We start from the raw sequence: 26,348 nt of genomic DNA, 5'->3' as shown, positions 1-26,348 counted from the left end.
TTTGTGAGCACACATTGGAAACATGGCTAATTCAGTGTGTCTATAGCCCAGAGAAGTACATGGTGACTGGCATGGGGACTCTACGCCAATGTGTTATCCTGTCATCTTGTTAAATGTTTGGGAACATCTGAGTCTGCTGAACACTGAATTTTGCCTGTGACCCTTATTGTCTTGCTCCTGTGTTTGCAGTGTGTGTTACCCAATATATACTGGTTTGATGTGTAGATCTACCATTAGCTTTTATGTCAAGTGGCATGATTGTGTAGAAATACAAAGACTGCATGCAAACATCAGCTGATTCCCTTTTGAAATATAATTTGGTAAGATCATTTTGAGTTGTTAAAAAGCATAACAGAAATACAGCTGTCTTCTTGTCTAACAAAAGTATCATAGTATCAGTCAGGGTTGGAAGGGACCACAAGGATCATCTAGTTCCAACCCCCCTGCCATGGGCAGGGACACCCCACACTAGATCAGGCTGGCCAGAGCCTCGTCCAGCCTGGTCTTAAGACCAGGGACCTCCAGGGACAGCGCCCCAACCACCTCCCTGGACAACCCATTCCAGTGCTTCACCAAAAAGTGGTGTCAAAGGATCCCACTCCTGTCTGCAGGAACAGTAAGTGCAAACCTTAGTGCACTCTTTTAGCCTGTTGTTGCTTAGAAGTTTTGTGCATCACAAGAGTGACTCTTCGTAAGATCCTGACAATCACAGGGAATTGAAAGCATGAGACAGCAGGCACAGTGGCTAGACAAGTGGGTTACAGAGATACTGCCCCATTAGGGAGGCGTTAATGGGGCCTCCTTATGAGCTGGTTCACTAACAGCACTCTCAGGGATTCATCCCACCCAGGAGGACTGTCTAGACGTTCATTTATTCTGGCGGATGCAAGAATATCGGCGTGGCTGATGAGTGAGTTGAACTGGGCTGGTGTTAACCACAGCTTGTCTTTCTCATAGCCTGATGAGTAAATGTATTTGGCTTTGGAAATTTGTATTTGCCTCAGACGCTGGCTGCCAGCATTCAGTTTATGCCCAGGAGTTTCTGCTCTACGCACAGAGGAGCTGGTGGTGCCAACAGCTGTCGCCTGCGCTGCTGGCACGTTCTCCCCGTTTCATTCATGTTTTTGCAGATATTTAAGACTGTTGTCAAAAGAGGTAAAATTGTGGTCAGTGCTTGTTTCATCTTTTTTTTAAAGTCACCTGATGTTTCATTGTACACCCTGTGTTCATCTGTTTGCAAATCTGATGAGATGTGACTGTGAGGTGTGGATAAAACGTCATGCAGTTGTAATTATTTGCTCAGGTTGCTGTGCAGTGTAACAGCATGTTAAGCAAAAACCCCAAATACCAAGCAAGCCAGTTTCTTGGTAACTTTTTTGTTTGCCAGGGCAGCTGAGTCAGTGCTGCAGTTTATGCTGGGTGGCGCTTTCTGTTTGGTGTGTTTGAATGCAGATGCCACACTGGTGCGGTGACTGCGGGCAGCTCGTGTGTAGAATAGAATAAACCAGGTTGGAAGAGACCTTCAAGATCATCGTGTCCAACCCATCAATCAATCCAACCCACCTAAACAACTAAACCATGGCACCAAGCACCCCATCAAGTCTCCTTCTGAACACCTCCAGTGATGGTGACTCCACCACCTCCCCAGGCAGCCCATTCCAATGGGCAATCACTCTCTCTGTATAGAACTTCTTCCTAACATCCAACGTAAACCTCCCCTGGCATACACCCAGCTCTCAGGCTGCTGCTGCCAATGGAGGCAGCAGGAGATGGGTATGTGTGTCAGGGAGAAAGAGAGGTGCACATCTGATCTGAATTTTTGTTATTGTGGGTTTGTTTGTTTGGGGTTTCTTGTTGTTGGGGTTTTGGGGGTGTTTTTGTTTGGTTTTTTCCCTATTAAAGCAATGGGGGGTCTAGTACTATTTTTTCAGTCCAAAAGTTTATGGTGGATATCAACCAAACAGCAAATAAAGCCTTTTCTAATATGTGTAAATACTTCCCTGACACTATTCAGCTCCTATGTAGAGAGCAGCCACTTTCATGAAAGCTATGGGTTGTGACTAAAGAGTTTCAAAAGAAAAGTTAAGGAAGCAGAGTAAGATTTCATCTATGTTGAACTTTACTTAGGATTTTTATATCCTCCAATTTTTAAAAGCAAGTATAAGAGTGTTAAATTCTGTGTAATCTTTTGAACAATATAAAAGCAGACTTAAAGTTGCTTAAGACAGCAGTATATGCAGGGCGTATGTCTCATTATGTGCTGTTTTCCTTGCAGTCCCTATCTGACTGTGCTGTTGCAGCCAATTCAGAAGCCCAGGAAGGGCTGGCTTCCTGGATCCCAGAGAAAAACAGTATGGGGGATGCAAGATTAGAGTTGATGTGGTTACCAGCGTGGAAACTTGCCTAGCAGTGCATTATTTGGGAGTGGAGAGGTGCCACAGCCTAACGGCTTGTGGATGAGGCTAAAGAACTGAGAATACCTCAACTCTAATCCTGGCTTTACCACTTTGTGGGCAGGTTACTAAATCTCTTTGGGACTATGTCTTCACCTTTAAATAGGACTAATATCTATGTTCTAGAGGCATTGTGAGGATTTATGTATTTATATGGTACTGAGTGCAAACTGGTAGCTGTTTGCCCTTTGCATTCAGCATCAGTCCAATTGTAGTCTAACCTGGAAGATGCCTTCTTGTGATTCTGGCTTTGAGAGGGAGTTCCCTTATTAAAATCCACATACTGAAATTGCAACACTTTGCTCTCTCTCTTTTTCCCTTTATTCTGCGTGTTTTTCTTACTTTTATTTTGTGGAATAAGGTAAATGTTCCTGTTTGTGGCAGAACTGCCAAGTTGCAGTTCTTTACCCGTCAGTGTCACAGTGATTACTGTATGTTAGCTTTAAATAAGCTGCTTGGATATGGCCATCTGTGTATGGCCAGAGTACCTGTTGTTCAGGGGGTGGTGAGTAATCAGGGATAAGGCTTAAGAGAAGCAGCAGACTGGAGTGGAAGCAGGAAGTGAGAAGTCTGAAATGTGTGGCAGGTAACTGGGTTTCCCAGCTCTCTGCAGCTTGTATTTTCTTGCTGGTGGCTGAGAGCTGGGGGCAGGGAATCCAGCAGCTGGACGGAGCTGCTTAACCAGGTGGTTCCTTTTGTAGCTTTCCTTATATTTTATTTTTTTTTACGGGCTAACAGAATCCTATTCAAAACGGTTCCTAGTATAATGGAATAGCTTAGCTTGCCTAAGTGCAAAGGAGGAGAAAAATATTTTCCTTTGCAGCCTTTTGAATGCGTCCGTTCAAGGGTTATGAGCAGGCCACTCCCTTCTGCTCCCAACTAGCCATTGGGGACAGCAGACGCATCTTTGAGAGCAGCATCTCACAATGATTGCCTATGTGCACTGCCTGCCCTCAGAGCCGATGGTCGGGTGCCTCGGCAAGAGCAAGTGGCAGCCCAGCTGCAACGATGAGGAGGAGGAACTTATCCCGCTGTATTCCAACAAAATGGGAAACACTCACACCAAGCTGCCCGGGCGCCTCAAGAAAAAGTTACTGAACAAAGATGACAACTCCTTCTGGCCAAGTAAGAAAGATCAGTTCTTTTTTTGTTAGTTGTTCTGGTCATTTAGCAGTGTGTCGTCATTACTGAGGAAATAAGTAAAACAGGCAGATAAACAAGGAAAGTACTCTTATTTCTCCTACTTACTTGGAGGATGAAGTAAATTCTGCATCTGGTGGGACTGCAAAGTTGATACAGGATGACACTGTGTATGTGATATGTTCGTGTTTGAGAGGCCTTGAGCGTTTGCTTTTCGTTCAGTAATGCTCCTTTTCAACAAAATGATTGGTTTAGATGAGTGGAGCTGTGGCACTCTAATTGAAAGCAGTAGAAAGAATTAGTGGATATAAAGGCCAGGAAAAACAAGAAAGGGATCTAACAGACTCAGAGATGCTTAATGCATTTGACAAGTGCTTATTTTAAAAAAATTAAAAATCTGCTTTTGAGAAACCTTAGGTTGAAGGTTATTTTCCCTTTGGATGTGAGAAGAAAGAATTCCTGAATTGTGATGACTCTCCTTTTTAAGTCTGTGTAGTTTCAAGTTTCACTGGCAAATACAGATGGGAAAGAGGGAAAGAATAGGACAGACAGAGGTAATGTTCAGCTGTTTTGTTTTTAGCCTTATTGCTTGCCTTTTCTTTTTCTTTCTTTCTTTCTTTCTTTCTTTCCCCCCACCCCCGACCACCTAAGCAAAGGCTCCCAGCTGTTTGTGGAATGGCTTCTGAGAAAAGTGTATTTAAGCGTGATGGGGGAGAAATTTCACCAGACAAAGAAAGCTTTTAATGCAAAAGCCGGTTGGCTGGTTATCTTGCACCAGGCCTTTAAAAAAAAAGAAATAAAGTACATGAATATATTTGCAACTGTATTGATCTTTTTCCTTTCCTTGTTAGTCTCACGCTGATCATCTGACAATGGGTAGTTGTCAGCAATTGAAAAAAACAATCATCTAGCCACACCGTGTGAACACCGGTTGGTGGAACCACCTGTATGTCTGTTCTCTGTATTCTCTATCTAGTTCTAAGCAAGCTTCATTTGATGTCCCCTCATGTCAGAATGTGATTTATCACAGAGATGTTTCAGGCCTTCTTCGAGAGGAAGCAATGTCTTAAAACGAGGGGAAAGAAAAATGCAGCTCATCTGCTGAGTTCTTGTATTTTGGAGCACATAGTGAATTCTGGTTTGTTCAGAAGGGGAAATTAAAATGCTTCCTTCATGTAAAATTACATAGAATCGTAGAATCAATAGGGTTGGAAAAGACCTCAAAGATCATCAAGTCCAACCTGGCACCCAACACCTCATGGCTTCAAGTGCCACATCCAATCTAGTTTCTGTACTGTAGCACCTGGGGAAATGCTGAAGAGGATAAGTGCTAGAAAATTACTCCAGAGATGCTTTTGGTGAGAAGCACGTGGCCCCTCCGTGCCCCATCCGGTCTGGGATATATGATTTTGTCTGTCTTGATGGGTGACAAGTTAGTTCATTCCTACGAAGTCATGACACTGACTTTCAGAGCTGGTTGGAAGGCGTTGCTGTGAGTGCCAAGCTCAGGACATCAGGAGCATCCATCTGAACCTGCTTCCTCCCTGCTGCCTGCTTCCTTTTTCCCTTCGTGCTGTCTGTAGGGAAAGGTGTCCCTTTCCTCCTTTCTGAAATGCACCTGCATTGAAATGAAAACTTTGCAGAAGGTAAGTGGAGACAGAGGAAATAATTACCTTACTACAGTATTAGAAAGGGAGAAGTAAGGACTTGCTGATGAACTTAAATCTTATTTTCATGTCCAAAGTTTGGAAACTGAAACACAGGGATTTTTGTTGGATGGTTGGCTTTTTTTGGCACTTCAATAGCTGAGTCACTTTAAGGTACTGTCTGCTTGGAAGGGAACTTAATGATCTCTGAATGGAAATTGTTTAAGTAGGTATGCAAAGAAGAACCTGGGAAACTTTTGCCTATCTCAGTGGTGTGATGTAATTCCTGTAGCACCCTATGCAAGTGCCTTAGTTTTTTGTTGCTTCAACATATTCCTAATGAAGGGAGAAAAATTCTGTTTGATTCTATTTAGTGTTTTAAAAAACTGTGTATGTAATTTTTATTTCTAACCAGCTTGTTGTTGACATATGAGCAATTGAATTGTTTGATGCTTTTTAATGTCCTTTGTAGACCCTAACAAACTTCTGCATGCTTCAGACCAAGCTTACTCTTACTTCCTTTATGTTGAGTTCCACTGATGCCTGGTATGACTTCATGCATGTTATTTGTGGTTTTGGTTTTTAAATTGCAAACCACTGGAGTTTCAATATTTAGTGTTGAATCTTTGAAACAGAGGACAGCAAATCAGTTAACCTGCTTTCTGCCCTGACTTTTCCCAGGATAACTATTTGTGCTTCAGTGACAGTGTCCCCTATGGTAGAAGGGTGTACACGTGGAACTCCAGATCTGTCTTGCTGTCTGCCTTTTCATCTTACTCATTCTCAGTCAGCAGAAGGAGAAGACTGACAACGTAATTAAGGCATCAGTTAAAGCCTTATTTGTGGGACAGAGCTTTGGGGCAGGGAAGGTGCATTGCTTTTAAACTCTGTTAATGTTTATTTTAAGGAACAAAAGTGTTCAGGAGTGGAAGTGCTTTCTGAGACCTGGTCAAGTGATAACTGCAGAGCACAGCAGGGGATTATTGGCTGAGCTTTATCTCAGTTGATAAAGGCCTCCCTTTGGGGTCCTTATCAAGTGTCATGAGAACTGGGCTTCGAGAGGTTTCACAGTGCTTATGTATTCCACAGAAAATGCCCCTGGTAGTGTTAGGGTTGTTTGAAAACATAATACAGTCAAATTATTGAACTTTCTCATAGGCTTGGAGGAAGCATCCTTCCAGTAATCCTTGGCAATCCTGCTCACTTGACAGCATCTCTTCTGCAAAATACTCAGTAGTGGTGTGATGTAGTAGCTGTGGCAATCAAGTCACTATGCTAGGGTTTGGATATTTTGTCCTGATAAAACTGGGAAATCAGTGGTTCTGTGAAGTGGAAGTTCTGCATGACCAGCTCAGCTTTGTTTCAGCATCCATGATGCTGTTCCTCTGCCTTTCTTTGCTGCCAGATTGGCTTTAAATAGGCGGCATAGGATTGAAATTAGTCAGTGCAGCAATGCATCCTTTAACAGCCTGCCTGCCAGAAACGTGGTGTTACAGCGGTGGAGGGACCATCACGTGTTCGTTCATGACTGCAGACAAAAACCAGATACTCAGTGGTGCTGAGTGTTTGGCAGTTGATTTTCCTGTAGCAAAGTTAGGCTGAGGACTTGGCTCGGTTAGGTTTAAATGTGTGCTGAATTGGAGGCTGTTGGCAGTGACTGCTACCCCTGGGAGGCTGTCACCTGCTCCTTGTTAGAGCATCGCCTGCCTCTTGTGATTCCCGTTGCTGACTCAGATTTCACCAGATTTGCAGAGTTCAAAGATGATGTATGCTGTTGCTAACCGAGCTAAATTGTGGCATCTGCTGGCTTTCTGTGATGATAAAGCTTTGGGAAGGATTTTGGAGGATTCTTTCCTTTCTTTCACAGATGTGGGAGTGAGCCAATGGCAGTATCAGATTACTCTTAACACTTGTTGAACAGCAGCTAAAGTTATTGGGCTTTTTTTCTCAGCATTTTGTTGCCTGCTAGCTCCTGAAAGAATGTTTTCTTCTCTTTAATTCGTTGCTCTAAGGACAGCAGCTCTGTCTTACCTGTGGTGTGTGTTTTGTGAAAAAAAGATACAAGATTTGAAATAACAGTAATAACTCAACCTATTTACAAATGAATGGGATGTCCTGAACCAGTTTGGGTATTTCATTATCCACTGTTTGCTCAGTGTTTTCCCCCTCAGTATTCTCTTCCAACAGTGATGGGGTTTGAATTTCTCAATTGCAGGGTGTTGTAGAAAAGAAAATAATTTAAAAATCCTTGTGTTTTGGAAGGATTCATCCTTTGCCTTCTCATTTAGCAGTGTGAAACAAAGACTGAATTGCTTTCCATCTCAGCAAATTGTGGGCTGTGTGGGGAGCACTGAGGAAGCCTTTGTGGCCTTTGGTGCCCTAAGTGACAGAAGGGCTCAGTCTATTGCAGTGAGCCTCTGGGATGGCTACTTAAAGAGCCTCATGCAAGTGACTGGCCATTCTCTTCCCAGTTTTATCTGCTGCATTCAGCTCCTGTCATAAGAGCTGACAGATCAGATTGTATCAGGTAAGTTGGGAACTGATCTGTTTGTTAAAGAGAAAGTGACATCAGTGTAGTTTTTATTATGTGCCTAAAAAGGAAAGGGTTTATTCCTTTTTTCTCTTTGTGGTCTTAGCTAGGATGTATCTTACGCTTGAGTTTTCATGGATATTTTGTTCATTTGGCCCAAACAAGCCACTGAAACCTTGTGAAGGAAAGGAGTGCTTCAATTTGTACAACATTACTTGAGGTCTTGGATAAATTACAACTCTCCTGATGTGCATTTCAGTACACGTCTTGCATTTTTGACTCATTTTGCTGCATGTTCCCTGCATGTGCTGTACAGAAAAGCCCCTTCACCTCTCATTTTCTGGCTGGGCTATGAGCATCCAGCTCTTGGTCTCCTATGCTGTTGTCATGCAGTTTGTAATCCTTTTGAGAATCAGATGTGAGAAAACTGTGGATGAAGGCGAACCTGAAATACGTGGTGTGAAAAGAGATTTGTGTTGGGATGTTGTAAAACATTAAGTGAATCAGTGACATGAATATGAAGGCCTTGCTGTGTTGCCTTGCTGAAAGAAAATGCTTGGGTAGCCTGCCTGCCCACTGCTAGATGTGAAGTTGTGCTTGCAGTTGCAAGGAGGTGCTGGTGGTGTATGTTTTATGCATTCTTTTCTGCATGGAAGCAGATGAGAAGCCACGTGTGGCACTCAGAAGCTCAAGGAAGAGGAAGGGAGATTTTGGTACAGCACTCATTAACATCACTCAAGTGCATCTGGAAGAGTGAAAAAATAGACATCTGAACTCTTTTTGCAGTGTTTTTGGCAATTAGAGCAGGGGGCATCTGCTGTAATTAAGCAAGTGGAGCAATGTAAGTACAAATCCACACACGAAACAGGTGACATTGGAAAGCCTGTGGTTGAAGATGATGGTTAATTGTAGACTGAATAGGCTTGTCAGTGCTTAAACCTGGGGCTTATGGATGGTGGGTACAGTATGTTTGCTGATCTTACGGAGATCTTTAGCTAGTGCCGTGAATTGAAGAAATGGTTTTAAGTGTTACAAGAAAATCAGACTCAGATCATAGGAAGGCTGAAACATGGTGAGCAGAATGTGAAACTCCACAGGCAAGCACAAGTGCTTTAAGGGATGCCTTTATCAGTCTGGCTAATGGAGTTACACTAGCCATCAGAAAAGGGTTATGGTAGCATTATCAAAATCCATTTTACTATGCCATGTTTCTTGTTGTGTTCCACCCTTCCTCAGGCCAGCACTTTGAGATGAAGTGATAAAAGGTAACCAGGATTTATAGATGCAGTGTTTTTTATTGTGCTGGAGGAGTAGAGAAGCAAATTCTCCTATTAACAAGGTAGTTACTCACATCACTCCTTCTAGAGCCTGTCTTCCAGATCTTTGCAGGTTGGTGACTTTCAGCTATCTCTTGAGTCAGGTTGTATGTCTGCATGTGAATGGTAGAGGTAGGGTGGTAGAGAGCTGCCGTGGAGTTTGGCACCTTTGCACTGCTCCTGCAGCAGAAATCTTCCTGGTGGCTTGTCTTTTCTTGTTAGCTGTTACTAAATGTGAACATCTTCAAAGGCTTGCTTGCCACTCCTTTATTTTTCCTGTGCCAGCTGCTCCTCACACGGTGTCCTTTCCCATGTGTTTTTCTCAGACAATTGGAAAGCCAGAAGCTTTAGTAATGACCCCTTGGAAAGGTGTTGTGTTGCCTTGCACACGCTTGATTTATCAGGTATCTTGTTTGGTGCTTTGTGTATGACATGTGCTGCCCCTATTTAAATGTATGTAGCCCGCAGTGCTGCTTCTGCAGAGCCCATGGCAGGTGGTCATGCAATGATTTGAACAGGATATTGCCACTGGCACGGTGGGTATGATGACCTCTATGTTCTCAGTAGGAGCAATGTGGACTGCAGTGCATTGCCAGTGAGGACAACCAGGAAAGGGTGTACAGCCTCCACAGGGTACATGGGCCACTGGGGGCCACTAGGCAGGCAAAGGAATCTGGCTTCTGGAGAGCAGCTCCTGAGAACTGGATTTGTCAGAGGATTGGTCCTATCCACCCCAGCACTTTTGCCTGTTGGACGAGCTCAGTTGTGTAGGTTTGCTGGTGCTTGGAGTTGGTGCTGTGGTTCCTGGCCTCCTGCCTGGCCAGAATGTGGGGTTTTTACTTCATCTCTCAACTCCTAAAGAGCTTGGAACTGTTCCTGAAACCACTTCTTCTCTGTGTGCCTCCTACATAGGGCACACTAATGCCTTTTAAAGGAAATGGTACTAAATCTGATAGATCACGACAGATTTTTATCCCTCTCTTGTTTCCCTGCCCTAATCTGATGACAAAACATTGAAAACTATGCACACTGCTTGAGCCTCAAGGTTTTCAAACTTTTGCTTGGACACAGTTACAGATCTACTCTGCTTTTGTCCTCTACCCAGAGCAAAAGCACACTCATTCCCTGCAATCCATCACTTCTCTCCGTAACTCTGTGTTGCCTTCTGCAAACCTCTTGGAGGTAAAGCAACCTTGTGCTTTGCTGGCATTGCAGCTGGCAGCATGTGAGTCTGGCTTATTGATACCTTGTAGTGTTAATCAAAAAGGACATGTTTAAAGTAATCCCCAAATGCCTGTAGGTTTAGGGACATTTGAGCATGAGCGATGCTGTCAGTTCCTCTACAAACAAAAGGGGTATGTCTTAATTTGTCTAATTAGGCTCTAACATGCAGACCAGCTGCTGCTGTGAACAAAAGCAGTCGATCACACCAGTTTATTAATTGCATATTAATTGCCACATTCATGTTAACCATATGGGAGACAGTGGAGAGGAGTGAAGGCTACTTAGTGTGGTGGAAAGAGAAAATTAACTGGCAGAGTGGTGTCTTCAGAGAATAAATCCCAGAATGATAGGGTGCCTGGAGCTTGGTGATGCAATCTGAATTTTAGGAGGAGTCTCTTTTGGTTTGTTTAGGTATTTTCTTTTTTTTTCCCTTTTCTTGCGTGATAAAATTACTGCATATAAAATTGAGAAGGATTTGAGTAGAAAGGGTTGTGCCTTGTGTGGGGACTGCATATCTGTGAAAGACTGCTGTGCAAGTGGATACTGAATTTGTTTGGGAAGTTGCAGAAGGCAGCCTTGCTGGTATATGGCCATCTGCCTTTGCCTGCTGTGCCAATGGATGCACCCACACCTGGAGCGCTTCTCACGGGAGCAAGGCTGGAAGAGCCAAGTGGAGTGTAAAGTTTGCTGACTTTTAGACTTTATTCTGTGATTTTGCTGCAAGTATGTAGTCTTTTTAGGTAACAATGGTAAGTCTTGAGCAGAACTGGGTTTCTTGGACTTCAAAATAAAAACCTTAGCAGAGCTGGGTTGTCTGGCACGGAACAGGTAGGTTATCTCGTAGAGAATACCTATGGCAAGCTGTAGTGGACTGGTGACTGCGTGTGTCTGGCATCAGATCACCTTGTAGGATGTTGAATGATGCTCTTCCTGAGAGTGGGACTTTTGAAAGCTGTCCTCAAATTATGTATTTATTGTTTTCTTTTGATGCTGTGTGAAGGCAGCAGCCACTCAGCAGATGCACAGCAGTTCTCTTGGGTAGCAGGTGTAGGTGGGGAGTACACATGCAATTATTCCTCTCCTGTCAGCCCCATACTGACATTTGCATGGTCTGTAGAGCAGCTCCACCGGTGGGGGGCTGTGGGATGGCTATCTCCTGCCACAGGGCAGTCAATGGCCTGCAGACTGGAACTCACAGCAGGGACATATGACATGGTATGTGCAGAAGAAGCTTACTGAAACAAGACAAAAAACCTTCCAGCGCCCGAGCTCTGCTTAGAGGTTATTTGTTCTCTCCTTTGCTTCACGCCTTCTTAGGAAGGTGAGCAAAGCCCCATGTTGAAATTTTTAAACCAATGAAGGGGCAGCAGGTTTGGTAGGAGGAAAATGCGAGGTCATCTTACTGTTTTCTTAAAAGGGAAGTGATGAGTTAATGGCAGAGCAAACAGAAATATATCTGTCTTATGTGAAAGGAAGTGCAGCACTGGACCTGGAATATGCAGTGATTTAGAGAACTCAGTTTTGTCACTCAAATCTGCCTGCTTGGGTTTTCTAAAGTCACTATTGCAACGTTAAAGCCTTAGTCCCACCTCACTGCCAACAGATGGCATTTTGCTTGCATCTCCTAAATGTCTCAGAGGAGCTGTGATTGGGAGAGATTGGTTATTTAGAAAAAGGTGGTGGCGGGGAGGCACAGCCTTTATTTTAGTGAACTTATTGTTCCCCCCCCAAACCCTTTAAAACATTTTTCAAACTGTGCTGGAAAGCACGAGGATAGCACAGTTAAGAAACCACTGATGAACAGTTGAAAGATAGATTGGATCTGATCGATTCTAAGAATACATGGTGCAAAACAAACGATTGGTGATGTTCTTCTGCCTGAGCAAAAACTGGGACAGAGGGGTGGTTTTCTTGGTGGTTTGTTGTTGTGTTTTTTTTAATCAGAAGAATGCTTTAAGTGGCTCATTGCAATTACATCTCAATCGGTGCAGTAATACAGTGCAGTGGGATCTGGATTATGGGGATGATACATGATTGGAAAGGCACAGCTTGAGTTTTGGATTGCAGGCGGCGCCTGCCATTACAGCAGTTACAGGAACAGCGCCGGACTTGTAACTGACCAGTTTTGTCCTGGAGTCATTGGAGGAGAATAAATAGGAAGCCCCAGGATGCCACTACTCTAGTCACAACAGAAGAGTACTTAATCAGCCTCCCTGTGTCTTCTGTGCACAGACAGGCAGGCTTTGGCTTGACTATAACTAATTTAAAGGCCGAGTTCTCTAAAAGCATTGCTCATGGCTGTTAGGCTGCAGCCCCTGGCTTTTGTTTGGATACTGTTTTTCAGTATGCTGCTATGTTACTAGTGAGGGCTTGTCCCCATCAGCTGAGCGTGAACTGGTGTCACTGGACACTAGGCTTCTTGAGAAAGAAAAGCTTATAAATGCCGTTTTTGAAAGACAAATTATCCATGTGTGGTGGCTTTTCTGTGGGGTGCTCAGCTACCTGCTTTGCGAGGGGGCACTGGCCATGTGCTGCTCATCCTGTAAGTTGCATCCCCTGTCCAGTTTTTGATCTGGGCCACGATGAGTATGGGACAGCTTTCCCTTCTCTGGTTCAGTGCAATCATTTGTTTGTCTGCTGTCCTTTGGGCACTTTGACAAGGAGTTTAAGAACAGTGAAGTTTTACACACAAAGGCTGTGGAGCAAGCACGGTGTCATCGCCCAAAAGCATGAACAGCAGAATATGAAACTATTGCTTTGCAGATCAGTGGTCTGTTTTAGAGAGGGCTAATTAAACTTGTAGCTGGGTAGCATCTCCAAAGCGGGTTTGGCACTTCTCCTGATCCCTCATAGTTCTCAGCATGAACTTTAATTGGCCTGTCCCTCCTTTTGTTTTTCAGAAGCTTGCCATGAACATGATGGCACAGCTAGACCAGGGAGAGTGGGCTGCTGTTTGGTGGGTGCAAGCAGGTCCCCAAACAGATGGTGATAGTAATGTTAGATTAAATAATTAATAGCATCAAAGATGCTCTTTTATGTCCATAACTAAAGGTGAGTATGAGTTTGGCTTTTTTCCTGTGTGTAATGGTAACCTCGTCCTGTTAGGCTTAGTTATCCAAAGAAAAACAAGATATTAATTTCCCTGACATAACAAGAGATATTTTCAAAGCCTATGTGAACGCAGCATAGTATCATAGTATCAGTCAGGGTTGGAAGGGACCACAAGGATCATCTAGTTCCAACCCCCCTGCCATGGGCAGGGACACCCCACACTAGATCAGGCTGGCCAGAGCCTCGTCCAGCCTGGGCTTAAACACCTCCAGGGATGGGGCCTCGACCACCTCCGTGGACAACCCATTCCAGGGCTTCATCACTCTCATGGTGAAGAACCTCCTCCTCACCTCCAGCCTGAATCTCCCCACCTCCAGCTTCATTCCATTCCCCCTAGTCTTATCACTACCTGAGATCCTGAGAAGTCCTTCCCCAGCCTTCCTATAGGCCCCCTTCAGATACTGGAAGGCCACAATTAGGTCACCTTGGAGCCTTCTCTTCTGCAGACTGAACAGCATTTTAATTTCTTTGTTCCTGGAGCAGAATGTACTCTTTGTACAGGGTATTAGATATTGTGGGATGTGCCATAGGCATTGTGGGATGTGCCATATACTTCTAGTGGCTGTAGGTTCCAACTATTTTCTTCTTTCCAGCTGCAGTTTAAAACCAAAAATGGAAATTGGGGTTTGGTGTGCATCAGCTTAGACAATTCCTGACATGATGGCTATCAATGGTGGAGATTGGCATCAATACAGCTGACCAATATGATCGAATATTGTTTCTTCATTGTTCCAGTATTGCAGGCCTATAGTGTGAGTATAGCACAGTAAAGTAAAGCATAGAAGAGGAGGCAAAAGGAAGGGCAGAAGTGTGTATCAAGGGAACTTCTACAACTTATATAAACTCGGAGTGCCTTGTTGGCATGGCTTCATTGGTTCCCTAGGAGTGACCACACATGGCACTATTATAGATTATTGGTCCAACTACTAATGACACGTGAAGTTTGTTGATGCAGGTGCATGTCCTGTTGTCCCAAGATAACTTTCTGTGTTTATAGCTACCAGTGTCCTGTTTTAGTTACATGCTGCAGGCACAGCACTGTTTTGCCGCACTGCTAGCTGGCTCTGCAGTTATGCTGAGCATGGCCTACCACCATGTCCGGCTCTAGGCCTGCACTGCCAGATTGCTCACACTGCTCGTCGCTGGCATTGCCACAGATGGCAAAACAGGTGTCCCATTAGGTGACACTTGCATCTAACTCAGGTGGACTGGGATTGAAGTTTGTTTAGTGCTGCATTGCAGCATCGTTAAAGGATGCCAAAGTCTGGAAAAGCTGGTGGTGTTATCCATAGAGATGAGAAAAGAGCCTTGTTGTGCATACTACGTACTGCAGAATGGTTTGGGGAAAATATAGCTGTGGTTTCATCGATCAGTTTTCCTGAGGGTGTAAAAGTTACTCGCATTGGCTGTGTTATTGATCGCCCACCTCCTTCTTTACATTTGAATTGGATCTTTTGATCCAGGGGTGAACCCTGCCTTGGAGCTGGCAGGAACTTTACCACCTCACTCTTCTGTGCCATTTTAAAATGAGACTTCTCATCTCTTCTGAAGAACTTGAGGTGAATAATGCTGTCTTGTGCCAATTCTGTAATAGCACAAACTGTCAGGAATTAGCAGTCCTCTGGACAAACCTGTAACCCAAAGTTGAATTTGGATTGTTCCACATAGTTTAAAAATGCAGCTGCTTGGGATGTCCAGTAGCTTTAATCAATTGTCTTGAGATGGCAGGGTTGTTTGCTTAGTAGTATTTAACTGCAGGTATTTATTTGCCTTGTCCTAACTGTTGTCTTAACAACAGCTACTGGGAAGTTTTGTGATGACCAAGCTGGGCAGGATAGTTAATTGTATGCTGGGCTGGCAAGCCCATGGTGTTTCTGCTCAGAAATGTAGTTTTAGGTTCTGTGTCTTCAGTTGGGAATCTCCAAGTTGCCATGTATCTACTGTTGGCAGGATAATATATTTAGAAGCTCTTTCAAAAATATTTTGATAGCTTTAATGTAAGTGTTGGTCTGAATTGTAGATGCATGCTTGCATTTCTGGGGAGCCTGAGGCTGGGTGCTAGGAGATACTTCTTCACAGAGAGGGCTATCAAACATTGGAATGGTCTGCCCAGGGCAGTGATGGTGTCACTGTCCCTGGAGGTGTTTAAGCAGCATGTGGACCTGGCACTTAGGGACATGGTTTAGTGTTGACCCTTCAGTGCTGGGTCGAAGGTTGGACTGGATGATCTTTGAGGTCTCTTCTAATTAGATGTTTTCTGTGAGAGTTCATCACTGGAGGAAGGTTAGTCTGGAGATGTGATGTCAGGTTACAGAGTGTTACCTGTTTGGAGCTGAAGTGGGGAAGATGGTGCTGTAGCTGCAGGCTTTTGAAGGTTTTCATGTGCAAATAGTGAGAGGTCCAGGAAAAATAATATAAAAACTAGCATCAGATGTCTCAGGTTTTACACTTCTCCAACTTGCACTTAAACTCCTCCAACAAAATACAACTTCTCTGGAGTTTGTTTTGTGCTAAGTGGGGAAACCAAGGATAACAAAGGAGACATTTTTGCAATTACAAATGGTATCTTTAATTTTAAATAGTATGTGTTAAACCCTTTATGTTACAGTTTCACTGTTTGATTATCTGAAGTTCTGCAGCTTTAGGAGGGAATAACTAGGTTTTTAAAATAAAAAAAAGTGTGGGTATCTGCACTGTAGAAAAAAAAGAGTAGGGATCTACTTCTTTCCTTTTGTATCAGGAAATGGAGGCAGAAATGGCAGGCAGTGCAGGAGGGGAGAGAATATTATTTACCTTTTTGTGGCTTACCTTTCGATGGAGCAGATGGGCATACCTGGTGTCTGCTTAGTGTCCCCACATAATTCCTGAAACCATTGCCCTGGTACTAAAATTTGTGATAGCTGTGTTCACTAGTGCTTTCTGAAGATGTTTGGTGAAAAAGTACCTTTGTCACAGTAGCATTATTTAAATGTTTAGATGCTGATGGTGTTGACTGTGTCGTGAGTTTTGGGCTGCTAGATTGCATATGATTAATAACAAAGATATTTGCATCTCAGGCACTGTTGAGCATACAAATGGTGATAAAATCATAAGTTGGAATCCACAGATGCTATTCTTTCATTAGTTTTTATTGGCAACATATAAGAAGATGGTGCTGACCACACAAATATTGTAAAATTTGTTTTCAGAACCCATTGGTATTTGATCGTGTCAGAGATCCACATGCTCATGGCCAGCCAAGAGCGTTCTCTGGAGATGCTGTGGCACAGATATTGGTTCAGTTGTTTCCTTAGAAGCTTAAAATATGTTGATGAATCCTGCAGCAACATGCTATGTGGACTAGGTGCGTTGCTTGAACTTGGAGAATCTTGTTTTTCAGGGCAGATTGTGCTATTATTTAACTGGAACATGCCCCCATTTTCAGATTTTGTTGACAATATTAGGGCTTTGGCAACAATCAGGGGTGACCTCATTGCCCTCTACAACTACCTGAAAGGTGGTTGTAGCCAGGAAGGGGTTGGTCTCTTCTCCCAGGCAACCAGCACCAGAACAAGGGGACACAGTCTCAAGCTGCGCCAGGGGAGGTTTAGACTCGAGGTGAGGAGAAAGTTCTTCACGGAGCAAGTTGTTCGTCATTGGAATGTGCTGCCCAGGGAGGTGGTGGAGTCACCATCCCTGGAGGTGTTCAAGAGGAGATTGGACGTGGCACTTGGTGCCATGGTCTAGTCATGAGGTCTGTGGTGACAGGTTGAACTCGATGATCCTCGAGGTCTCTTCCAACCTTAGTGATACTGTGATACTGTGATGATCCTAAATGTCACAACTGCTGAAATCCTGTTTATTGTTTGTGAACTTTAGCTTTTACTTGTTTGTTCTGTAAATAATGAAGGTTTTGAAAATTAAAAAAAAAAAAACAGGAATACTCCTCCCCCTCCCTCCCCTCCAAGCTGCTGTGTGAGCAAGTAAGCAAGCACTTGGTGCTTGATTTTGGCATGAGCAGTTATAAGATTGTATGAAGGTTGGAGTTTTCCAAAGAGCTTAATGTTTTTCATTTATAGATTGCAAAATTCTTAGGAGATTAGAGGAGGTACCAGCCTAATTTTAACAGGATGTCTCCAAGCTTTAATATGACTCACCCTGAGTCTAAGAGTAAGCAGAGGGAAAAAGAAGGGAAAAAAAGAGTGTCAGCTGAACTGAGGGAGCTGGGATTGTTTAGCCTGGGAAAGAAGCAGCTCAGGGGTGACCTCATTGCTGTCTACAACTACCTGAAAGGTGGTTGTAGCCAGGAAGGGGTTGGTCTCTTCTCCCAGGCAAGCAGCACCAGAACAAGAGGACACAGTCTCAAGCTGCGCCAGGGAAAGTTTAGGCTCGAGGTGAGGAGAAAGTTCTTCACTGAGCAAGTAATTTGTTATTGGAATGTGCTGCCCAGGGAGGTGGTGGAGTCACCATCCCTGGAGGTGTTCAAGAGGGGATTGGATGTGGCACTTGGTGCCATGGTCTAGTCATGAGGTCTGTGGTGACAGGTTGAACTCGATGATCTTTGAGGTCTCTTCCAACCTTTGTGATACTGTAACTTCTTATACCAGGATAGTCCACATGTAAAGTATGCCAAAGAGCAATGTTGGGCAGGGACATGAAGATAGGCTACAAGAATTCTTTCTGTGACCTTTAAATAAGTGAAATGAGTGGGGAGCATATCCCCTTCAGGACACCCAGGAGGAGAATGCAGACTGAGATTAGTTGAAGATGTCTGTTGGATATTAGTGTGGATCCACAAGTGCACAGCTGCCAGAGATGGAATGACAGGCTGAACAGGGAGTCTGTTCAGGACAGAAGTTCAGAAATAGCTTTTTTGGCAGTCTGGGTGTATTGTTTGTTTATTTGTTTTGTTTTGCTCCCAAGTCTTACAGGATGAACTGATAAGATGATTTATGCAAACCTGTCTGCCTGGTATTTTTCCCATCAGTAACTCAGAAGAGAAACATCATCTTTATGATGTGTTATTAGATTTTGCAGTGACTAACTTATTACTTGCTGCACTGAGGTGGGTTTTGAATGTAAGTTGAGAGCACTTCCTGGTGGTATTTAAAAAGGGCCTTCCTAGGAAGGCAGAAAAGTACTCTTCTGGGAGCTGATGTTGCCTTAGCTGGGTCCAGGAATGGCCAAAGGAAAACGATCATTCCTTGCAGTTTAAAACAAAACCGTGAAACAAAACTGTGCATTCACTGAACGTTTTGTGTTCTCCTGTGGAGTTACAGTGTGTGTGGAGATGGGCTAACCAGAAGAAACTGCTGCTTTGTTTGCAGACAGCCCTGCCCACACGCTCCCTTTTCTCTCTTGTGATGTGTTTGCATGATAGAGGATCCTGTGGAAAGATGTTTTGAATTGTCAAAGGAATGAATTAGCTTTATTGTGCTGTGACCTAAATAGGATCGTCAGATCAATCAGTCTGCTGCTTTTCTGTTCTCTCTGGCTTAGGTTGTGCTGCATCTCCTTCTCCTCTTCCTCTCTCTTCCCCCTGCCCCTGCGGAGCAGCCTCTTTTCCAGAGCCTGTAGCCATAATCCCTTACGGCATGAATAACGAGGGTGCTGCTGGTGCACTTACTTTAAAGTAATACCTGCTTCGGAATTGCCTGCATGGAGACAGGTTCAGCCCCAGATCCCCTGACAGTTTGCTGGGACTTGGGTCCCTCTTGGCTTTCTATTGCGGTGGCTTTGGGATAAAATACTTTTTCTTCTTTGTTCCCTCTCCCCTGTGCATTCTCTTCCTCTACCTCCTGATTCCAGGTTTAATGAATTGTAATTTCTCGGTAGCCGAGGAAGTATCGCGCTTCACTAAGGCCGAGGTTGCCTTCAAAGAGGCCATTGTGAGCGAACTGAGCTGAGACAGGAGGGCAGCTGAATGCGGTGCCGCCTGGGACTGCCTTTGTGGAGGGAGCACTTTTGTTCTCCGGAAAGATGCAGGGAGAGGGTCAGCTGAGGCTGGCTCTGGAGAGAGGGAGGGAGCAAGAAACTTCTCCTGACCATAAATTATTGACTCCTGTGTTCTGCGGTGGTGGCTTCAACTCCGTTTAAACACCCACAAGCGTTTGACAGCATGGGCGAGGGTGGGCAGGATAGGCATAAAAGCTTGGGCACGAGTTTTGAAAACACTTGAGGCATTCGGTCTGTCTTATCTCAGGTGCTTGATGTTTCTTAATGACAGAAGTCTTGCTTAGAAGTAAAGGTGCAGCTTTCAAGGCCAGGTCTGAGGTAGGCAGGAGCCTTGTCACCTGCAGGAAGGGGGTTATAATCCTGCTGGGGCTCTGACTCGCTCCGCGGACGCCCGGGTGTATCTGGGCTGCCTGGGGTGCATTGGTGTCAGTCCCATAGCTGCAACCCTCCGGACACAGCAGCTGTTGGGAGGAGGCAGACGGGAGTGGCAGGGAGCAATCCTGAGCACGTCCTACGTGGACTTGCCCCTGCAAGACAGCCTCTTCCCTGCCTGTCCTCTGCATGCTGCTGGAGAGTGGCACATTGGAAACTTGTTCTGAATGAGTAACTGAGGCGTCTGTGAAAAGCAAAGACATCAACTTAATTGTTTGGAGTAGATCTGCTTAGCAAAGTTTCTGCTTTCCCTTTTGCTTTTGAAGATACTCCCTGGAAGAACTCTTGTGGTGCAGTTCTCAGCTCAGTTGTACGGTTTTACTTCTAAGATTTAAGTTTTGAGATTATGATATGTGTTAGTAGCTTGCTGCATCTTTCCTTTCATGAACTTCATGTGTGTGTTGGGTTTGCCCCTCCTTCATGAAAATAAGTGGTAAAATTTGTCTTGATTTGTGGGAGGGAGGATAAATGGGTTCCTTCAGCTATTCTTGTGGGTGTTTGCTTGGGTTTGCTCTAACTTGGTACTTCCTAAATTTAATACTGTGTGTGTGCATAGGCTGATGAGCGTCAGAAAGTGAGTAACAGTTGATTCTCACTGCCCTGTTCGTGTACCCGACAGACAGCTGCTGCTGGGGCTGCTGCTGGGCAAGTTGCTCCAGCTGTGGTTCTGAACAATTCAAATTCATCCCTTTTCAACATTTACCATTTATAAACCCACAGCTTCTTCAATGGATCATGTGCACTGGTGCAAAGTTCAGGGCATTGGGTTGTGAATGGGGGCTCTACAGGAGAGCCCCCTTCCCCAGGGGCTGGTTTCAAGTATTTCCATGGAAGCCAAATATTTTCAGATTGTTTCACAGGCGCTGATGTTTTATGTTGCCATGAATGTGGAGGGATAGCTGTCCCAGACGGCTGTTGCAGAGCAGGTCAGCTGGAAAGCCCCTCTAAAGAGGGCAGAGAGAGAAGCGAAGGAATGGATGCAGCGTTTCAGGCATGCCATGTCCAAGCAGCCACTCACGCTCACTTCTCTGCTGTATGTACATGGTCTCTGTTAGAAAATAGAATCAGTTTAACCACTTCCATCAGAAACGATTGTAATGTAAGCTTAGACACATTTTATTAACGATGGTGTTACACATTCATGATTTTGAGTGTGCTGTTTGGCACTGCATCTTGTGCCTCTTATTTGCTTTGATCTCTGACTTGGTAGGAAAGACTCCTAGGTATCCTTAGGAGTCTCATCCAGTATGAAGTGAGAAGTGGCATTTACTAAAAATCCCGGTGTTTTCTGTATTACTTGGGATAGTAGCCTTGTGAGGTGGGAAGTGAGTATGTTGTGAGAACTGAGAGGGCAGGTTAATATTAACTTAGACATCTAAGGTGAAGTAGGATGTGTCACAGTGCTAGTTTGCTACTTCTCTCTGAGTCGTTTGCTTCTAAAGAAGGGCTATCAGTGCATGCACACCTACTGTTCATGCTGGGTTTATTCAGTTTCAACAAACTTACACTTTTTTTCTATTAAGGTAACTTTAGGTGAGTGGTTTGTTGTTTGGGGGTGGTGGGGTGTTTTGTCTCCTGGGTTAGCATTGTTGGAGGCTACAATCACAGACTTAGAATCACAGACTGCTTTAGGTTGGAAGGGACCTTTAAAGGTCATCTAGCCCAACCTCACTATATTCAGCAGAGGCATCTTGAAGTAGATCATCTTGCTCAGAGCCCAATTCAACCTGGCCTGGAATGGTTCCAGGGATAGGACATCCACCACCTCCCTGGGCAACCTGAATAATGAAATTCTTCCTCTATATGCAGTCTCTTTCAGTTTCAAACCATCCTCCCTTGTCTTGTTGCAATAGGCTCTATTAAAAAGTCTGTCCTCAACTTTCTTGTAGGCTGGTCTAAGTACTGAAAAAAACCAACCACCAACCCAACCAAACAGAAAAAGATATTTTAAAGATCATACCAACCAAATGGCTAGATTCCTTTACCTGTTTGGATAATGACTATGAAATAAATGTTCTCAAAACTGTTTCATCTTTGCTTTCTCTTCTCGGTGTAGAGAAGCAGGCTGCAGAGCAGCACACTTATTTCATGCTTTCAGCTCTAGGAGAACTGCCATGAGAAGACAGTTGATTGTTTCCTGTGACAGCAAAAGCATTTTTAAAAAGCTGGATTTGAAATAGTATGCTGCATTTCGTGGAAGCTAATGGGTTTGCCTCAAATGGAAAAGACTTTTGGTCCTTGTTGACCTAGTACTGTCTCTGAGAGATGCAAATACAAGTACCCAACTGGTATTTCCTTTGGTGTATCCCCTCATGATAGGCATTTTTGATGTTTGACTTCTTTATCAACGTGACCTGAGGGAAGATGGAAGCCAAGGAGGGGTGAGGATGAACGACAGACATCATCTTATGCATTGATTGTTACTGGGTTTGAATAGCTGCCTCCATACTGGAGATGAGGGCTTGAGGACAGCCATCAGGCTCTTGTTTTCAGGCAGGAAAAATGCTTCAGGGTTGGGCTGATGATCTGGTAACAAAGAACAACACTGGGCTTGACACACAATGCAGGTGAAAAGGGGAAGGGCTCCTAGAGTCGTCCAAAGTACCCCGCATCGTGATGAAGGGCGTAACTGTGCAAAAGGAGAAGCTTGCTTCCCAGGGCTTGCAAGCTTCTGTGAGGTGCTATAAAGACCTCGGGGACAATGTCTCATTTCCAGTAGCCCAGTCTCCCGCACGTGTTAGCTTGAAACTTTTACCTTCTCTTTGCAGTTGTACAGTAGCTGCCCATCCCATTTACAGAGGCACATCTTGCACCCTAAAAAAGACACCACCACAACAGAAAAGGAGTTACTACCGTCTGGGTTTGTTATCAGATGACAATGCAGTCAGTTTGTCCTTGCCTTCAGAGTGTGTCTGTGCATTTAAAGTGGTTTTAATTGTGAGAAATGAACTCACTGCTGAAAATTTATAACCAGTTTATTATAAAATAAAGGCAACACAGCGCTGGGCGCAAGCGAGTTTGCTAGAGGCGCACCCTAACAACACGAGGTGAACTGATATAGACGGCAAACATGCATATTAATATATTAAAGCGTACATATTCATATATTCCCCAGCACGCTCCCACCCCTCTCCATCAGGGCAGACAAAACCTGCACCCTTGACCTGGCCAGTCTTTAGACCTGTTGGCACCTCCCCTTTCTCTCCCAATACCCCAGACAATACAGACCCATCAGCCCAACGATCCAGGCACAACGATGGGGCCCGCCCGGTCCCCAGCAATTCCCCTTGCGAAAGCCAAATATTATAACCAGTTTCTCACATAATGATGTACGAAAGATGGCAGATGGGGGTATTCTTGTGTGTGCGATTTTAAAGAGCAAGTAACATTTAGCAGTTACCATGTTATCAGAGTTTGATCCCGGGGTCATTTCTTGTGTAAGGTTCTTGACAGAAATCAATGCAAAGGCAGAGGTGCCTTCTTCACCATTGCTGCTGTGGCACCATGGTCTTCTAGCCCTGTGGCAGAGATGAGATAGTCAAAATGTCTCTTAGACCAGCAGCTACTCAAGGAGGACCTGATGTAATGGCAGCATTTTGGGTGTTAATCTCACATTGTAATTGTAAAATATCTGGGTTTGAAGAATGCTGATGACAGCGTGTGCAGACGGTGATGGAGGTACTTTGCAGTCTGGTCTGTGCAGTGCTAAGTTTTAGCCATTTTATAAAACATGAAGTTCCTGTGGAGCATCTGCTTTTTACTTGCTGCACTCCAGATCCTGCTGCAGCTTCGGGGTCAGTCTGAGCCCCCTGCTGCTGCCTTTTTCTTTTTCCTGAGGAAAAAAAAATCCTTTTCATTGTTAACTCGAGGGGGTTTCCTAAGCTTGCTTTGTGAGGGAGGGCTTGCTTCTTGAGCCTGAACATTGTGCGAAGGGCATGCCCTGCTGAGCACATTGGTTTGGTGCTTAGCATTTTCTCTTTAACTGCTGCAAAACAGCATTCCTAGGGAGGATGGCTCTGGACCTCTAAGTACAATTACCGGGTTTGGTTTTTTGTTTGGTTGTTTTTGTTTTGTTTTATTAAGGCATGAGACTGTAATGTGAATCTGGAAGAGCTGGGCTAATGCACAAGTTTCATCTGATGAATAACAGGTTCTGTTAGCCAGCAATAACTCGATTTTGTTTTCTCTGTATCTGGTCAGAGATGACGCTGGTAAGAATAAATTAGGTATGTAACTGAATGAAATTCAATATGTAAACCAGAAGGCTAGTGTCGCAGGCGGTGGCGATGTATACGGGGGGAGCAGCCAACTAAACCGCAGCTTTTGGGTCCTTGGAATGAGAGGGTGGGAAAGAAAAAGGGTGTGGGAGGATAGAATGGGAGCGGTGGGAACGCTGGGCATCCTGATTTGCACGAAAATGCAACTCATTTGCAGCTGGAATGAGGCTGCAGAGCTGGGGCCGGGGGCGGGTGGGGGCTGCCCTGCCGCCTTCCGCCTGCAGACTGGCATCGGGGAGGTGCAAAGGGCGGGGAGAGGGAGGAGGAGGAAGGGGGGAAGGTGCAGGCGTCTCCCTTTGCTCCGCGGGCAGAGCCGGCTGCCGCGGTGGGGAGGGGAAGCGGTCACCTGCGAACTCCAACTGTCCGGGGCAGCCAAACTTGGAGAGCCGAGCAGAGGATGAGAAGAACTGAGTAAATGCGTGGACAGCAGGAAAGCTCTGTGCGAACCTGAATATAGTTAACTCTTTTTCTTTCCTGCTCCTCCTGTTTTTCCATGTTGGACCTAGCTGTTTACAGCCCACAAAGTTACTTGTGAGGAGGACAGATGTAGGGTAAAGAACTGTAAATGGTTTCGTGCATCAGGAAGATCTAGACAGGTTTAAAGTTGTGATTTCAGGAAAGAAAGGCGGAGAAGAGAGCCTGGAGAAGAGGAATTTGCTGTGTGGAGTTTGAACAGGCTCGGTCTGGAAACAGTCACCTTTCTGCAGCTCCTCCTTTCTATGGGATTTGAACTCCAGGATTGAAGTTCAACACCTTGAAAATGGTGGTTTTCATCAACACAAAGCTTAAATCTTTCATGAAAATTTTTAAGAGAAAGAGTAAGTAGCTGTGCGTGCTCTCTGTCCTTTCAAGAGACAGCCGGAAAGTGCAATTCCCTTGGGCTCGGGTCCTGCTTTCCTTGTGTCCTGCTTCCCTTTTCCATAAGAGTACTTTCCAATGTGTAGATGGAGCCTTATAAGGTGCCTTAGGACCTCTGCTTTGGGATGCTGCGTTGTTGCTTTTGAAATACTTCGTCGATGTAATTCCGGAGGACTCAAACTTCTCTGTGTGAAGTGAGCTGGAGCAGCTTGGTAACAAGGCTGAGGGTGCCAGTGTCACCTGCAGCTGGGCACAGGTGTCCTGCGGTATGCTGGGGCATTCTTCTAGGGCTGGACAGACGCCTACCTGCGTCTGTTTGGGCAGCTGCTGGGCACCTGTGTAGCTACGGGCTTGTGTTTTTGAGCTACCTACAAAAAGCTTTCTCTGAGCAGATATTTGATTTCTAAAGGTGCTGTGGTTTCAGAACGGCTTTTAAAATTTCAGATCTTTATTTAACTCACGAAGATAAACAAATTGCACGAGAGAGAGAGAGCACGCAGCACTCCTCTCGACTAGTTTTGTTGACCATTGCTGTGATGAGCAGCAAACTTGAATTTTGGTACGGTGGGACTGCAGCCAGACAGTAGGCTTGGTGTTTCCCTCCTCCTGCCCTCGCCTTAACTCTCCTCCCCCCGCACCTGCTCAGCCTGGGGATGGTGAGCATTGCTTTTTGGGCAGGTCATTCATTACACCTACCACTTTTTCTGTCATATCAGGGTGATTGATGCTGTAACCAGGTACGTGGTGTCTTGTGAGATTGTCATGATTTAGGTTTGACCTTTAGTTAGCAATAAGAGGAAAAGCAGGTAGAGACTGAATGTGTTATCAGCCTTCTTGCAGCCACTATGTCTGCGATAGGGGCGAGAGTGTAGGACCAAGCCACCTCGGAGATGAAGTGATTAATAAAGTCTTCAAAACCCTTTTTCGAGACTTTACACTAAACTACAAGTAAAGAAAGACAGTTGAGAACACCCATCCCTCCATCCCCCCCCAAAGTCCTCCTAGGACAAAAGAGGCATTGAGCAATAGGCTGTGGGCAGGTTTTAAAGCAAAAGGTGTGATGGGTTCCATCTTAAAGGATCCTGATGCACGATAGCGTTAGGGAAGGGGTAATTTTTCAGGTAACAGGAGGCTGTTGCCTTCATTTTGCTTCTCAGTTTACACACCTCCTCTGCATCAGACAAACTTCACAAAGGGATGTGACAGCAGCCAGCAGTGCCCGGGCAGCAAGGGAAGATGCGGAGCTGGCGGTGAGGCCAGCACAGCAGCAGGGCAGGTGCTCGGGAAGCACCACAGCTAATACTGGTTTTGTGATCCAGAGGGCTAAAAGCAAGGATGTGCAGTACGCTGGCTGAAGGCAAAAAGGTGCCTGGGGGAATCATAAAATATGACCTCCAGCTACCCTTTGCCTATTATTACAGGGTGGA

General features: G+C 44.8%; 1 protein-coding gene across 7 annotated transcripts in view; it reads left to right on the top strand.

The window, feature by feature from the left end:
- NHSL1 (NHS like 1) overlaps positions 1 to 26,348 on the top strand; it is a 207,471-nt gene that overhangs the window by 121,616 nt on the left and 59,507 nt on the right. The window contains exon 1 of one of the 7 annotated variants that reach the window (XM_068150540.1): positions 3,205 to 3,578. The exons of 5 other annotated variants lie outside the window; for them this stretch is intronic. In XM_068150540.1, coding sequence (XP_068006641.1) covers positions 3,380 to 3,578 — 199 coding nt within the window. In that variant the 5' untranslated portion in view covers positions 3,205 to 3,379. Of the gene's footprint in view, positions 1 to 3,204; positions 3,579 to 24,379; positions 24,882 to 26,348 lie in introns of those variants that run through there. One more of the 7 variants, XM_068150548.1, reaches the window with a different exon arrangement.

The sequence above is a fragment of the Melanerpes formicivorus genome, unplaced genomic scaffold (genome assembly GCF_026170545.1).
Source record: "Melanerpes formicivorus ecotype bairdi unplaced genomic scaffold, bMelFor1.0.p_v2 SCAF_2, whole genome shotgun sequence".
Taxonomy (NCBI): domain Eukaryota; kingdom Metazoa; phylum Chordata; class Aves; order Piciformes; family Picidae; genus Melanerpes; species Melanerpes formicivorus.
Note: the sequence above shows the minus strand (reverse complement) of the source record. Positions and strands in the feature narration are given on the sequence as shown.